The sequence below is a fragment of the Jaculus jaculus genome, chromosome 4, assembly GCF_020740685.1.
Source record: "Jaculus jaculus isolate mJacJac1 chromosome 4, mJacJac1.mat.Y.cur, whole genome shotgun sequence".
Taxonomy (NCBI): Eukaryota; Metazoa; Chordata; class Mammalia; order Rodentia; family Dipodidae; genus Jaculus; species Jaculus jaculus.
The window spans coordinates 62783173-62800075 of NC_059105.1; the positions used below are offsets into that span (position 1 = coordinate 62783173).

General features: G+C 38.3%; 1 protein-coding gene and 1 non-coding gene across 3 annotated transcripts in view; both read right to left on the reverse strand.

Moving 5' to 3' along the window:
* Nucleotides 1-5303: 5303 nt before the first annotated feature.
* The window catches only part of Mtx2 (metaxin 2), a 65569-nt gene continuing 53969 nt past the window's right edge, over nt 5304-16903 (reverse strand). For both annotated transcript variants that reach the window (XM_045147688.1, XM_045147689.1), the window contains 2 exons: nt 15880-15956; nt 5304-5737 (listed from right to left, as the gene is read on the reverse strand). In XM_045147688.1, coding sequence (XP_045003623.1) covers nt 5566-5737; nt 15880-15956 — 249 coding nt within the window. In that variant the 3' untranslated portion in view covers nt 5304-5565. The remainder of the gene's footprint in view (nt 5738-15879; nt 15957-16903) is intronic.
* On the reverse strand, nt 15623-15743 carry LOC123460500. The gene has a single exon (XR_006637049.1). It is a non-coding gene; the product is annotated as a small nucleolar RNA SNORA57 (small nucleolar RNA).

The window sequence follows — 16903 nt, forward strand, 5'->3', positions numbered from 1 at the left end:
CTAACCACCTGGGAACTGGCTTCCTTCCAGATTCAGCCAGATAGTTCAATGTTTTGTGTCGGCAATATGTGGTGTTTTCAGCAACAAGGTCTTACCTTTTACCTCAGGCAGGTAATCAAGTGCTTTGACAGAAGCCTGTCATGGTTTGGGGACCTTGTAGGTCTCTCTGATCAATGTGGGTTGTAACTGATTTCTGTTACAAGCCAGAGTTACAATCCAGAGCCAAATGTTTTAAGGTTAGGCTTCATCCTACCATCTCCAGGCCCCTTCTTACCAGATAATCTCCATATACTCCTATTGAGGGTTATATCTTTTAGTCTGCTATCATGAGGAAGGTTTCTATGGTACAAATTCCTTTTGGATTTAGTTTTGTGTTGTATCTCCTCCCACCTTCCCATTACCCTTTGCCCAAGTCCTTCCATCCCTACTATCTGTCCCCCAAGTTTGCCTGTCAGGTATGCCTGCAACTCAAGCTGTTCTAGGCTAGGAACCACAGATGAGGGAGAACATGATGTGTTTGTCTTTCTGTGCTTGTGTGAGTTCACTTGGTATAATCTGATCCAGGTCTGTCCATTTTTCTGCAAATTTCATTGTATCATTTTTCCTTACTGCTGAGTAAATCCCACTGTGCATATGTACCACATCTTCATTATCTAATTGTCAAATGATGGGGGTCTAATTATGCTGCTACTTCTTGCAAGCTTCTGGATTCTCCTGGTTCCACCACCATTGCTGTTAAGTATGTTGGGATTACAGATATGCCACTTTGTGTCTAGCTTAATGTAGCCACTGTGGATTAAACTTCAGGCAGCAGGCTTGCAATCAAGCGCCTTTAACTGCTGAGCCATCATCCCAGCCTCCTTGTTTGGTAAGGTCGTATCTTTGACTCTCCCTAATAATGGAAGAGCATAGGTGTCAAGAGGGAGAAACAATGTTTTTCAAATTAGAATCAGTATTTTCTTCCTTCCATGTGCTTTCATCTATAAACAGTAAAAGATAAAATGAATACTACGTAGTTTTAGTGTTTAAATGGGATGTAAGCAAATCAAATAAACTATGTGTTAGTAGTTTATAGAGATTAATGATTATGGTAGAACCAAATGAAGCTAGCTTTCTAGAAATGAGATAAATTGATAAATTGGCACTAAAACATGCTATTCCAAATTGTGACTAATTTCAATAATAACCCCAAAGTATTTTAATATCCTACAACAGCTTCTGATTCATACAAATTTTAAACTACCTGATGTAATTTCACTATTACATTCTACTGTGTTGTAATTATTTCAAAACTGATGATGTAAATAACAAGAAGTCCTATAACTTTATAAAAACAACCCATTATAGTAACATTTCTGACACAATTTCAACTTGGGATTTAGTATAAATATACAATTTCTAATCAAAGAATTTGTAAAAATGTTGGAACAATTGGCTTAATTTATATAAATAATCACATAAGCAAAACACACAAATAAACAGCAGGGCCAAACCTTAACTCTCAGTTTTTTACCTTAATTTCCAGATAAATCAAAACCCACACAAAAATCAGGAAGCCAACATGGAAAAAATTATCGTGTTAGTCTGCTATTTGTCACTGTGAGAAAACACCTGATATATTCAACTTAAAAAGGGAGGTGCTGGAGAGATGGCTTAGTGGTTAAGGTGTTTGCCTGCAAAGAAAGCCAAAGGATCCCGGTTCGATTCTCCAGGACCCACGTACGCCAGATGCACAAGGAGGCGCATACATCTGGAGTTCATTTGCAGTGGCTGGAGGCCCTGGTGCGCCCATTCTCTCTTCCTTACCTCTGCCTCTTTCTTTCTCAAATAAATAAATAAAATACATTCTTTAAAAAAATGAGGAATGATTTCCTAGAGATAAAAACCATAGGCCATAAAATGAGAAATACACCAAATGGGATCAATGGTAGCTACAACACTGCAGAAGATTAACTGATTATTAAAATTCTGCAAAGAAGACTGTCCAAAATGATGGTGGATCCTAAAGTGTAAAGGTTTATTCTGAATTTTAAAAGAAAGTACAAAGAGCAAACTTCAATTCTGAAAAGTAAAGAACAAGATAGGGACTTACCAGATAACAAAACCTGAAAGAGAGTGGGTAAAACCAAAACAATGCAAATGACAAGAGTTAAGACAATTTGATTTTGATGCAAAATAAAGATAGCCCATATAACAGATCCTATAGAATTATTAAAATCCTGACAAGCCTTTTTTCAACCTCTATTTTTATTTATTTATTTACAAACAGAGATAGATAGAAAAAATGGACATGCCAGGGCCTTCAGCTGCTGCATACAATCTTCAGATGCATGCACCATTTTGTACAACTGGGTTTACTGGGGAAATGAACCAGGTCATTAGGCATTATAGGTCAAGTGCCTTAACTGTTAAGTCACCTCTCCAAACCCTAAAAACTTTTTTATGTTCACCTAATCCTGCTTCTTTACAACAAAAACATTCCTTGAGTCTAAATTTTAAAATTTATTTTCTGTACAAGAGAGATATTGCTTATATCTTCCAGCACTTTGTGTTCCCAAGTAATATCAGTTTGTAATTTCAAAAAAAAAAAATGTTACTGGCATTGATAACTATTACATATTAATGCAACATTTTATTGTAAAGGCTATTTTTTGAAATTTTTATTTATCTTTTAGGAAGAGATGTGCAACAGCCTCTCCCATAGTAAATGAACTCCAGACACATGCACCACTTTGTGCATCTGGCTTTATGTGGGTACTGAGGAATCAAGTCAGACTAGCAGGCTTTACAAGCAAGCGCCTTTAGCCACTGAGCTATTTCCCCAGCCTTGTAAATTCATCCTTTAATGAGGAAAATTGGTTTTACAATCTGTATTTATTAATCAGGACTCTGTTCCAAGGAGATAGGATTCAGCTTCAATTCTATTTCTAGTTTATTTTTTCCTAGAGCAAATAAGAAACTTTATTTGCATGAATATGAAGACAAGAGGATATAGTAATATCTTTCAGTTGTTTTTTTCCAGAGGCCTTCTAAGTAATATCTCCAGATCACAGACACACAGACACATTAAGAACTTTAACAGGAAAGGCAAAATTTGCCCAAGAAAATCTTGGAAATAGCTTTATGACCTCAGGGGTAACTAGTATGGTGGATTAATGTTCAAGAGCCACTGCCTCATCTTTTTAGGACATCCCTCTCTCCTGAGAAATGTAATTAAGTTTTACATTTCCCAGGCTCCTATACAAATAGTGTTCCGTACAGTACTTAGGCTCAGCATTCAGTCAGGTGAATTAATGAAATATGTGGGAAGCAACAGTGAAGGGGGAAGAGTTCAATTCCACCACTTTTATGGCAAGTACAATCTCAGAGGCTGTAGTATTTTCCCTGTGGCAATGTCATCAGCGGTACCAGCTGGTATTTAGTCCCTAGCTATGTGGAGCTAAGATGGAGAGTGTGGGCATCCATTGTGGTAGTGCTTGTTACAGCAGGGCATATCTCTAACTCAGTGATCAGCAGTGGCATACCTACCATTACCATTTCCTGATCGTTGGCTATGCTGTGATGGGAGGCTAGCCAGCTGGCCAGAGAAGAACAGGAGTCACAGTGGTGACACTCTTCTCTGAAGTTACTTTTTTGTTTTAATTTTTTGTTCATTTTTATTTATTTGAGAGTAACAGAGAAAGAGGTAGAGAGAGAGACAGAATGGGCGTGCCAGGGCTTCCAGCCACTGCAAACGAACTCCAGATGCATGCGCCACATTGTGCATCTGGCTAACATGGGTCCTGGAGAATCGAGCCTCAAACCGGGGTCCTTAGGTTTCAGAGGCAAGCGCTTAACTGCTAAGCCATCTCTCCAGCCCTGAAGTGACTTTTACAGATAAAACTTAAAAGAGTACTTCTCAGTGCTTAGGAGATTCTGTAAGCTATTTTATAAACTACATTCCTGGTAGCATTGTTTTGTATGGTTTCAGAAGACTTTTTAATATAATCTCTCTACATTGTCATTGTATTCAAAAATGCCAGAATAGAACATAGAAGAACATAGAATGACAGAGACTGGGTGGGGGGAAGGGGTTGGTTGGTTTGTTTTGTTGTTGGGGTTTTTTTTTTTTTTTTTTTTTTTTTTGGATTTTTTTGGTGAAACAGGATCTCCCTCTATGACAGGCTGACCTGGAATTTACTCTGTAGCCCAGGCTGACCACAAGCTATTGGAAATTCTCCTAGAATAGTCCTCCATATGCTAAAATGAAGTGTAAGCCACCTTGCCTGGCAAGGTTGGTTTCTTTTTACAGGAAAGTTCTTCTTGGCAGTCAGAACCTGAAGAGTCTATCTCCTTCATTCATAATGTTTTTTTTGGGGGGGGGGTATTTGAAGTAGGGTCTCACTCTAGCCCAGGCTGACCTGGAATTCACTATGTAGTCTCAGGGTGGCCTTGAACTTCTGGTGATCCTCCTACCTCTGCCTCCCAAGTGCTGGGATTAAAGGCATGCGCCACCATGCTGGCTCATAATTATTTTTGGTTTCATTTAAAAAGGGAAACTTAAAAATTAATGAAAGATTTTACTCATCATCATACAATGAGTTACATTTCTACTCACAAGCAAACTTGCCTGTAAGACATGCCCACCTGTGAATTAAAATGAATGCTACACAAAGCTTAGGAGTCACTTTCCATGGAAGACAATAAGGCCTTTGTATTTTAGAGTTCCATCAGTGACTTTTACATAAAGACTAGGAAGGATGTCCTAAATACAGCACAAAAGTCCCAAATCATATCAAAAAGATCTATCATATGATTATAATCATAGTATTCTTCTAGGGATTAAGTGAGTTAATAATCCTTCATAAGGGGTAAATAAATACTATTATTCCAGACATGTTAACAACAGCTTTGACAGGTGATTCTTTATAGCACTGCAAGTTTTAAAAGACATAAAGCATTAGAAAATATGAAAAGATAACACATAATTCTCAGTGTTTATGAGTTCCCATCAATACTTCTGTGAAGACTACCCACCCTTCCCCCCAAAAGTAATAAAGGAGTATTATTAAAATGTTCTTGTCTCCAAAATCTGAGTCCTTGTAACCTATCCCAAATGTTGCTTAATTCATGTCAATTTAAAGTGAAAAATGTTCTTACAGGTCCAATCCATGCCTTTTTGAATGACACCTTGCAATCAACTCCAGCACATTTGTTAAGAACATTTTCCCCATGATCAGTTTCACCTGGCATTTAGTAACAGGGATTACTTGCCTTAGAAAACAGCTCTCAGAAAGATCAAAAGAAAGTAAATACAACCACCATACAGTTGTTTAATGTTTATTTTGATACTCTTATAAGGAAACAAAAAAATCAAGATATGGAATATAATGAATGTGAAACAATTCAAAATTAATATGTATACAAATAACAGTGTAAACAACATGTATACAACACATTATATAATTTGTTCTGAGGTTTAAAAAAAACAGTGATTTTGGTTTTGAAAGTCTGAAAGCAATTCTATTATGACATTCAAATGACATATTTCAAACATCAGTTCCTTTAAAATAATAGCACATAATTTTAAGACAACCTGCCTTTACCACGATCTTCAAAATAGTGCTGTTCAATTCTTCTACAGAAAGCAAGGAGGTTGCTGTAGTTTTTCACCTTCTCAGAAAGCTCATCAGTGGTCAACTGTGTGGTCAGAATGGTGTACAAATGGCCAAATACCAGAGCATCAAGTTCAGTAGGTCTAAGGCAAAAGTAAAATGGTAAGTACATGAGAGACACCTAATTTCTAGGTTGAAAAAGCATTCTATTTTAAAACCATTTAATTCATCAATTTAAAAGAGAAGAGTAATAAAATGGTACATATACACAATGTAATTTTATTCTGCTGCAAAGAAAAGTAAAATGAAATTTGCAGGATAGTGGATAAAATGGGAAAAAATTACCCAAACCCAGAAAGACAAATGTTGCATGTTCTGCCTCACATGCAGTTGAACTCTAAAGGGATGTGAGATGGATACAGGTTAGGAGACCAGAAGAGGGGAACAAGATGTGATGAGAAAAGGCAGCAGGCATGAAAGCACAAAGGAGGCTACAGTGGGGGAAAAACACAAGTGTGAAGGGAGATAATGTGAGAAGGGAAACAAAAACAGTTTGAAAAATGCCATAGGTCTGGGGAGATGGCATAGCATTAAAGACACTTGCTTATAAAGCCTGCTGGCCCAGTTTGATTCCCCAGAACCCACATAAAGCCAGATGCAAAAGGTGGTACTAGCATCTGGTGTGTGTTTGCAGTGGCGTGAGACCCTGGTGCATGCACATAGACATTCACACACACGTACACACATAAATATTAGTTTTAATGCCTAATGTGGCAGGTTAGATTGTTTAGTAGACAAAGCACTTGATGGGCAAGTCTGAGTACCTGAGTCCAGAACCCCAGACTCCCAGGCAAAATCCAGAAGCCATGGTAGCTTCTGAAGTCCCAGAATACCACCCACAGAGATGGGAAGCAGAAAGAGGAGAATTTACAGCTAGCCTAGTGAACAAAGGATGAACAATGAACAAGTGACTATGCCTCAAAGGAAGTGGGAGGCAAGGAATGATCTTATAAGTTGTCTCTGACTCCACATATGTGCTGTCAAACACGTACATATGCCCCTCACACACATAAGCACACATACACACCTAAATACATATCAAAAGTAACAAAGCACACAGAAATACATCATAATGGAACATAATTAAGGTAATAAAAAAGAAGTACAAAATTTATAAGAATTTATTCCATTTTAACTTTGTTATATGACATGACAATGTAAACTCTGATTTGCTAGTCATGTGAACTGCTTTTTGATCTAAATATGTTAAAATAATATAGACACAACACATCATTATCATTATTATTTTTTGTTGTTTATTTTTGAGGTAGGGTCTCACTCTAGCCCAGGCTGACCTGGAATTCACCATGTAGTTAGTCTCAGGGTGGCCTCAAACACATGGCAATCCTCCTACTTCTGCCTCCCGAGTGCTGGGATTAAAAGTGTGTACCACCATGCCCAGCACATCATATTATTTTGACATATCATTTTAATCAACAAATAAATGGTCTCCAATGTGCCAAAAACTGTGTGAGATGCTAGAAACATAAAAATAGGAAGATGCTTTAAGAAGACATGGACCAAAAAAATTACCTCAACATAACTTATTAAATATATATTAACTAGCCGGGCATGGTGGCATACGCCTTTAAGCTCAGCACTTGGGAGGCAGAGGTAGGAGGAAATGCTGTGAGTTCAAGGCCACCCTGAGACTCCATAGTGAATTCCAGGTCTGTCTGCCTGGGCTACAGTGAGACCCTACCTCGAAAAACCAAAAAATACACACACACACACACACACACACACTATATTAATATAATCAACTACCAATAATATCAAAACATTTTAACTAAGGATTTCACTGTGGTAGTGGGTTAAAAAAAAAAGATACCCAATTATCAAATTGTATACCAACATATAACTTCAGTTTACCCCTATTTTAAAGCAACTTAGATTTCTGAAGGATACAATCATAAAGACAGCTTCAACAGAAAATTTTCTGATTTTTTTTGTAATTATCAATTATAAGAAAATTAAATTTACCCCAAATCTAATGAATAATCACCAATCCACATTATATTAAAGTAATTACTAAGAAAATATTATTAAAAGAAGAAAATACCACCATAATTCCAAATCATTACTGTCAATTGCATACTGGTAAATTTTTAAGGAAATATGTGCTAGCCAATCTAAATGTGAAAATATGTTGTAGTAATTTAATAGAACAGATCCTGTTTCAGTAAAATCTGAATTTGAATTCCAATCTGCCACTTACTAGTGGCCTTGATTATTACTGATGAATGATCTCAGGGAGTCTGTAGCTTTAAATACCATCTGCATGTCACTAATTCCCAAATAGTAACCTATGGTCCTCCTAGGGCTATGCATTTAAATGTCTCCTTAACATCTCCATTTCATTGTGAAACAAGCTCTTTCAAACTTGCTTGTCCCCCTGTCTTCCTAAGGTAAACATATCCAATTACCTGTCCAAGCCAAAAATCATCTGATTACCCTTACATCTTAATGCATTAGCAAGTATGCTGCAACAAGCTCCCAAAAGATAACCCAAATGCACCAGGTATCTATCATTCCTAGTCTAGATCCCACCTAGACAACTATGTCTGAATGTGACTTCCTGCCTCTAATCATTCTCCACATTGCAGTCAAAATGCCTTTTTCAATGTCACTAGATCACAGCACTCCAAGTGTAAATTATTCCAGTGGATTTCCACTCCATTTTCATTAAAATGTTATTAAACTCTTAACCCTAAGTATACAAGGTCTAGATGATGTAGACCCTACCTACTACCTCAGCCTCATCTTCCATTCTCAATCCATACCCAAAACTGGTCCTGGCTTCTTTCACTGAATATAACAAACTCATGCTAATCTTGAGCCTTAATACCAACTATTCCTGCTGCCTGGAACATTCTTCTCTGAATTTACATTATTAGGCCCTTTTAAATTTTTCAAAAATGTCCAAATATCACATTTTAAAGCCTCTATTCATTGCTCAAACTAAGGTGAATACACAGTCACTTCCTATCATGTGACCCAATGTTAATTCATGTAGCATTTAATACCATCTAATATTTATTATTTAATATCTCCTCTATTAGAATGGAGCTATGTCCACAGAAAAGGTTTTCTATTCTACTTTTTTGCTGTATTCCTAATATCTAGAGCAATGCCTGGTACAAGAGTGTCAAAGATAATATGTTTCTCATACAATACTGTAACAAAGACCTTTACTGAACTGTTTCCTTCACTATATTGCAAGTTTTTTGGTTTTTATTTGAGAGAGAGGAGAGATAAAGAGGCAGATAGAGAAAGAATTGGCACACTAGGGCCTTCGGGTGCTGCAGATGATCTCCGGGTACATGTGCCACCTTGTACATCTGGCTTATGTGGGTCCTGGGGAATTAAACCTGGATCCTTTGGCTTTGCAGGCAAGTTGCTTTAACCACTAAGCCATCTCTCCAGCCCATACAATGCAAGTTTTTAAAGGCAATGCTGCCTGTAAAATTATACCCTTTGTTTTAAGCACAGTTTCTGCAATCTGAAATAACATTAGCTCAGAGCTCCAGTGGTGCAATTAGCTAGCACACAGTATTGAAAAAAAGAAGACAAAAGAAAGTATTCTCCCTAAGAAGTATGAGATACTTTTCTTTCTTTCTTTTTCTAGGCAGGTCTCCCTCTAGCCAGGCTGACCCAGAATTTCTTTGTAGCCCAGGCTGACCTCAAACACATAACAATACTCCTACTTCAGGCTCCTGAGTACTGGGATTGAAAGAAGGACTCATCATGCCCAGCCTTCCTCCCCCACCCCCCACTAGCATATGTCATTCATAGCTTTTCAAAGTCTTCTGTCTTTTAACACATTCATGAAATATAAACTAAAAATGTAAAACCTTAATAATTATAGTTTTCTCACTTGATTACCTGCCTGATGCAAAAGACCCTATTGCTGAAGACGCCATAAACTGCCCACACAGAGCATGGAGAGACCTGGCTGGAACCTGGAAGAGAGCAAGTCCCCAGACAGCCCATCTAGTGCTGGAAAGTACTACACAAGCTACTGGGGGAAAGTGGCCAACATTGTTCTAAGTAAACAGAAGTCTAAACTACTCAGGAGCAATCACCCTGACAAGATGTACATGCCAGTGCAATAGTGGCACACAGCTTTCAGATTGGCTGACATCTGCTTTATGTAAAGGAACCCATATGGGGAATTGGGAACCATATCAGAATCCTATGGAGACAAAGATTATGCCCTCCAGTGTCAAGTTCTCATTTGTCTATGGCTAAAAGAGGCATTACATACATCAAATTCTCCCTAAATAATACTTTTCCCATTTAAACTATGCTGACTTCACTCTCTGTTGGAGAATCTGTTCTTCTTTTCAGAACGTAGCGACACCCAAGGAGATAAACCACCCCTCACACTTTAGCCAAGCCACAGCTGGAAACTACAGAGGAACTGGGAAGACAAGGAAGAGTGCTACTTCCATGCTGAACTTGGTAATCAGCGCCAGGGAAGAACATTGACCCTGAGGACACTCAGCACTGACCAAAGCGGAGATCCAGAGGCTCCAAAGAGCTCATCTCTGAAGTAGACTGAAAACTCGCCTACCACGGCTTAGGAAATTTTGCAAAGCGGGTACAAAAAGAATGTAAGAGCCGCAGGTTGAGACATTCATGCCCAGAAGCATTCCCTGCCCCCCAAAAAATAACTGTCTGCTGCTCCCACAACGCATAGCCCACAACTCCATAGGGAATAACTGCAACCCCACTGAGGAGGGTCCCCAGTGGAACGGGGACAAGGACAAAGGAAAAGAGGTACTAACACATGATGTATCCATATGAAATATATTGTTAACAATAATAATAGTAATAAGTAATTTTAAAAATTCAAAAAAAATAACTGTAGCTTTAAGTAGGCTAAGGAAGAATTACGTGAGTTCAATGCAATCCTGGGTTACAAAGTACAGTGGGTTTGATTCAGGTGTGCACCATAAAATTAGGTGTTCTGAAAGCTACATTTCCAGCTGATAGAGATTTGGGAATAAACACCTTCTAGAGGCAATGTTTTGTTGGAAGCAGGTTTATGGGTATTATAGCCAGTTTCCATTTGCCAGTGTTTGGCACATTCTCCTATTTCCGGTATCTACTTGATGTTGGCCAGGGGGTGATATCTGCTCATGCTATCGTGGAGGTTCTACTTAAGTCTGTAAGCCAAAATAAACCCTTTTTTGCCAAAAGCTGATCTTGGTCAGGTGATTTTTGCCAGCAATGAAAACCTGACTGCAACACAAAGCAAGACTCTGTCTAAAATGAAATAAAATATACACAATCCATGATCATGTTTAAGAGTAGTCAGCAGGACAGTGTTTTAAAAAATCACAAGCATGGTTACCCACGAGATCTAAATGGTAAGACTCTATTGTTGAAGGCTAAAGTCATGGGACATGGAGAGATCATGCTGGAACTAAGATAAAAACCAGCTCTCTGCTGACTAGTTCTCATAGTGCTGCAAAGCGCTACACATGCTGCTGGCGTGGGTGGGGGGATAGATAATGGTTACCAACAGTGTGAACAAGCAGGGGATCCTGCGAGCTACAAAATTGGCCAGCTAGACAAGATGGTCATACCTGTGTGATAGTGGCACACAGGTTATGGGAGTAATCAACTGCTCTCTGGTTGAATAGGAGGCTTGTTCAGTGGGAGGAAATTCATTCCTGGTACTGAAATCCAAGTCACAAACCTATGGCTAGGAAGGCCATACACCCTACAGGGAAGCTTCACTGTTCTTTGACTAAGGGTATGCCCATCAAAAAGGGCACAGTGGCACAAGCCTTTAATCCTAGCACCTGGGAGGCAGAAGTAGAAGGATCACTGTGAGTTCAAGGGCACCCGGAGACTACATAGTGAATTCCAGGTCAGCCTGGGCTAGAGTGAGACCTTAGCTTGACAAACAAACAATCAAACAAGCAAGAAAAGTTTTTAAAATAACTGTTCTTTTCCCCTTTGATTCATACTACTCTCACTCTTGGTCACAGAATCTGCTTGGAGGAAGAAGCAGATTAAATACAAGTGTTACTCTCACTGCTGACCTGCATACCATCTCCAGAGAGATGGCGTAGACATGGAGGAGACCCAAACCTCATCAAAGCAGAAAATCAGAGGAGACTTATAATCCTTCTCCCCCGCCCCCCACGCAAGGCTCAGGAACCACTGTGGAAGAGCTACAAGTGGGGAATGAATACACTGAGGCAATATCCATCACACACAGTGACTGGTACCTTCATAACCCCACAGTGATTATCCACACCCCACTGAGGAGGACCCTAAAGTGTAACCCAATAGGAATATAGTGACATTCACAATAAATTTAAAAAAAAAACAACAAACAATTACAAATGTTCTTGAACTCAACAGCACCATAATCTTTTTACACTAAGAATCAATGCCAAATGGATTCATACAAAGAACAAGACACAAGCAATGGGTACATGTAGAGTTAAGGCACTCTGTAAGAATATAAATACCAACTCTCCTACCTCCCTAAGCATATTCCTTAAGAGATATATCTATATTACCAAGTGAGGGCTTAGTGTCTTACGATCTTATTTAGTGACAACTATCCTTCACTTCTTGCACAGCTAATAGGGCAACTTCCAGGAATGTAGCTGGACATTCCTTATCAGTAAATAAATGTTCTGAAAGGCCATGAATGTTTCTGAAACTGGTATGGTTCAGAAATATCCTAAAGTAGTCAAAATGTTACTGGCTGCAAATATCTACTCATATAACTACAAAGGTGCTGAATTATATGTGGATGTGAGAACATGAAAACTGATCTGGTGTTATGTAAAGATAGAAACTTTGTGGCAAATTACTTTAAAATCTATGAGGAAGTAGCATAGATTGAACAACAAAGCACAAATAATTTCAAAGTATATTTCTTGTAATTGTTACAAATTTCACCAATTCCTCATATTAACTTTTTTTTTTTTAAAGTAGGGTCTCATTCTAGCCCAGGCTGACTTGGAATTCACTATGTAGTCTCTGGGTGGCCTCAAACTCATAGCAATCCTCCTACCTCAGCCTCCCAAGTGCTGGGATTAAAGGCATGTGCCTCCACACCCAGCCTGTACTTATTTTTGACTTTCATTAATTACCATTTCCCTAATTCCTTCCTGTTCAAAAGTATACTTGTGGGGCTGGAGAGATTGCTCAGTGGTTAAGGCACTTGCCTGCAAAGCCTAAGGACCCAGACATGTGTCTGGAGTTCATTTGCAGTGGCTGGAGGACCTAGAATGCCCATTCTCTCCCTTGATCTCTCTCTTTCTCTCTCTCAAAAAAAATAAAAATAAAAATAAAAATATTTTTAAAGTATACAAGTACATGAATATATGTACTTGTTAAAACTCATAAATCTATAGTCATAACTATGCCAATGACATGCATCTCAAAAAAAAACATGTTTTTTTTAAAAAAACATGTTTTTTCACAAAAGGCAAACCACAAATTCAGAAAAACATCTGCAATTATTATGAAGGACAAAGACAAAAAGAATACACTTTACCCATATTCTACTGAATTGTTTAATAAAGCCCAGAGCTTCATGGACCTGCTGTTTTAAATATTTTGCTATTCTATGTGAGGAGAAAATAGAACTTTTTCTCAGCTTATCAAAAAGTCTATGGATTACATTTTTTGGCTATACAGCAATTTTCCTATGAGCACTAAGATATTTCAAATATATTGTAGCATTTATTGTTAAAGGGTTTTATTAGAAAAATATTCCACAATGATAAATATAGTTTTAAGTACCCTTACTGACATTGTATCATTATCATTTCTGCTGGTTATTTACTATGCTTTCATTTGAATATCAAAACAAAAGCAATACTGTGAAATATAAACATTATCTTAACTTTTTCCATTTAAAATTTTTCTCCTACATATCTTCTTTGCTTTTATTATTCATTATTGTTTTCTCTTTCTTTCTCTCCTTTATAGTATTGTCATTTCAAAAACATTAATTTTTGAGCTGGGCATGGTGGCACACACCTTTAATCCCAGTACTTTGGAGGCAGAGGTAGGAGGATTGCCGTGATTTCAAGGCCACCCTGAAATTCCATAGTGAATTCCATGTCAGCCTGGGCTAGAGTGAGACCCTACCTTGAAAAACCAAAAAAAAACCCAAAACATTAATTTTTGTCTAGGTATTTCCTAATTCTTTCCAATTATTTCATCTGCCATCTCTTCATAGTATTAGAAATAATTTTATGGGCTGGAGAGATGGCTTAGCAGTTAAGGTGCTTGCTTGCAAAGTCAAAGGACCCTGGCTCGATCCCCTAGGACCCATTTAAGCCAGATGGACAAGGTGGCACATGTGTCCGGAGTTCATGTGCAGTGGCTAGAGTCCTTGATGCACTGTGTGTGTGTGTGTGTGTGTGTGTGTGTGTGTCTTAAATAAATGAATAAAAAATTTTTAAAAATAAATAATCTTCTATACTGAAAAATACTTCTTAACTTTTACAAGAGCTGGAAAAATTACCCAATTATTAAACATGCTTTTGAAAGGGTCTGATGAGACCCAGGGGCCTGAGACTACCACCAAAGTTTGAATCTCAAGATCTGTTATAACAGCTAGACAAGGCCACGCACTCCTGTAACTCCAGCCCCACAGGGGAGCAGAAATAGTAAAGAGATTCTGGCTCAAAACAAGACCTGGTGAAAGAGCAATGGAACATAGGCAAGCACCTTGCCTGACCTTGTCAGCACCTTGCCTGACCTTGTCAACCCACAAAAGCAGGCATATGGGAGGCCACAACACACCATACACACATGTGTACACACACACACAGGAAAAAATACAGAGAGAAATAAGTTAACAGAACTGGGGAGATACTCAATGGATAAAGCACTTGTCACTCAAGCCTGAGTACCCAGGTTCAAATCACCAGACCCCATGTAAAAGCCGGAAGCTGTGGCAGATTTCTGTAACCCCAGCAGGCTGGCAAGGAGATAGAAGGTAGAGACAGAAGAATTTCTAGGCAGCTCACAGAGCAGCTAGCCTGACAAGCAGCTTGCACAAGGTCAAACTACAATGAGTGAGAGACCCAGACTTAAAGAGGGAGGAGGCAGGGACCAACACCTAGAAGTTGTCCTCTGAGCTTCCAACACACATATATGCCCACACGTACACACAAAGACATGCATTACACACACACATACACACAACAGTGCTTATCCATCCAGCCATAGTCTTAGTGTTTATCATAATGATTTTCCTAGTCCCTGGATATCATCCACACGGACTGTGGCTGTGTTCATACTTTTGGAATGATGTCCAGAATTTCACATGTTGTAGTACTGTACATAATACCTAGAATTATTCCCATTAAATCATTATCATATACAAAATGGCTGATATATATGACTGACCTTTAGCAAACTCAATGGCAATGATTGCATTTTAGAAATCCTAGTTCCTGAGAGCCTAATATTGTACCTGATAGCCAATAAAAGCTAATATTTAAAGAATAAAAATGAGGGGTCAGGAATCTGGCTCAGCAGACAAGGCACTTCCCTGCAAAGTCTAACAGCCTGGGTGCAATTCCCCAGTATCCAGGTAAAGCCAGATATACAAAGTGACATGCATCTGGAGTTTGTTTGCAGTGGTAAGAGGCCCTGATATGCCCATTCATTCTGTTTCTCATTTTCATCACAAATAAAAAATGAAAAGTGATTTTTTTTTAATTTATTTATTTGACAGAGAGAGAAAGAGGCAGATAGAAAGAGAGAGAACGGGCATGCCAGGGCTTCCAGCCACTGCAAACGAACTCCAGACGCATACGCCCCCTTGTGCATCTGGCTAAGGTGGGTCCTGGGGAATCGAGCCTCGAACCAGGGTCCTTAGGCTTCACAGGCAAGCGCTTAACCGCTAAGCCATCTCTCCAGCCCGAAAAATGATTTTTAAAACAATTCTTTTATACACATTTCTTTTCTTATTCCAGTGTCCTGGAACTTGAAGGTACAATGGGTAGATGGAAATCTACCAATAACCATGATATGCCACCAAGGGAGAAGAAGTCCTTTCCTTCTACCTCTGTACAGGAAAACAAAAAAAAGAAGGGGGGAGATTGAATATCTGGTCCCCAACCCCCCCAAAATTATACACGTTTATTGAAAAAATAGTATGTTTGTAATAAAACAAATTTTTAACAATAACATAGATGAGGAACAAAAGATATAATAAAACATATCTTACTGCTTATTGAAGAAATATGGTTGAGTTCCCAGTCTTTGAGAAAGGGCTTGACAGCACTGGTCTACATCTTCTAAGACCTAACACAGACAATGGATCCCAAAGAGAAATAATAACTAAATTAGCAAAACAATAAAAAGAACTGAAATTCCAATATGCATCATACTTTACAACAAAAACATAAACTTAACTTTTAGAAATATATTTAAATCAGATTACAGAAAGACCACATACATTATGTAACTAATGCTTTCAATATAATGGGAAGAAAATTAAAAAGAGTGAATTCCCATTAAGCACATTTAAGTTACTGATAAGGATTACTTATCAAGAAAGTTTCTCTTGGGCTGGAGAGATGCCTTAGCTGCTATGGTGCTTGTCTGCAAAGCCTAAGAACCCATGTTTGCCTCTCCAGGTCCCACATAAGCCATATGCACAACATGATGCAAGCATGTACATGCACATAGTGTCACATGCATCTAGAGGACGATTACAGTGCTGAGAGGGCCTGGTGTGCCAATTCTCTCTCTCTCTCATAAATAAATAAATAAATAAATAAATAAATAAATAAATAAATAAATAAATAAATAAAAAATATGAAAGAATAACTCACTCTCTAAACAATGTTTTCCTGAACCCATCATTCAATGATTTTGCTTATATGAAAAAAGAACAACAACAATAATACCCTATAAAAATGGCTCTGTTGGGTTGGAGAAATGGCTTAGCAATTAAGGTGCTTGCCTGCAAAGCCTAAATACCCAGGATCAATTCCCCAACACCCATATAAGCCAGATGCACAAGGCAGTACATATGTCTGAAGGTCATTTGCAATGGCTGGAGGCCCTAGCATGCTCATTCTTTCTCTATCTGCCTCTTTCTCTCTCTCTCTCTCTCAAATAAATAAATAAATAAAATTTTTTTTTAATAAATGGCACTGCTAGTCTACTGTAGTAAAAGCATTTCAGATGCTTCCTTAATAGTGGAGATAAGAGTTTACTAACATCACCCCCCATGTCACAAGCAT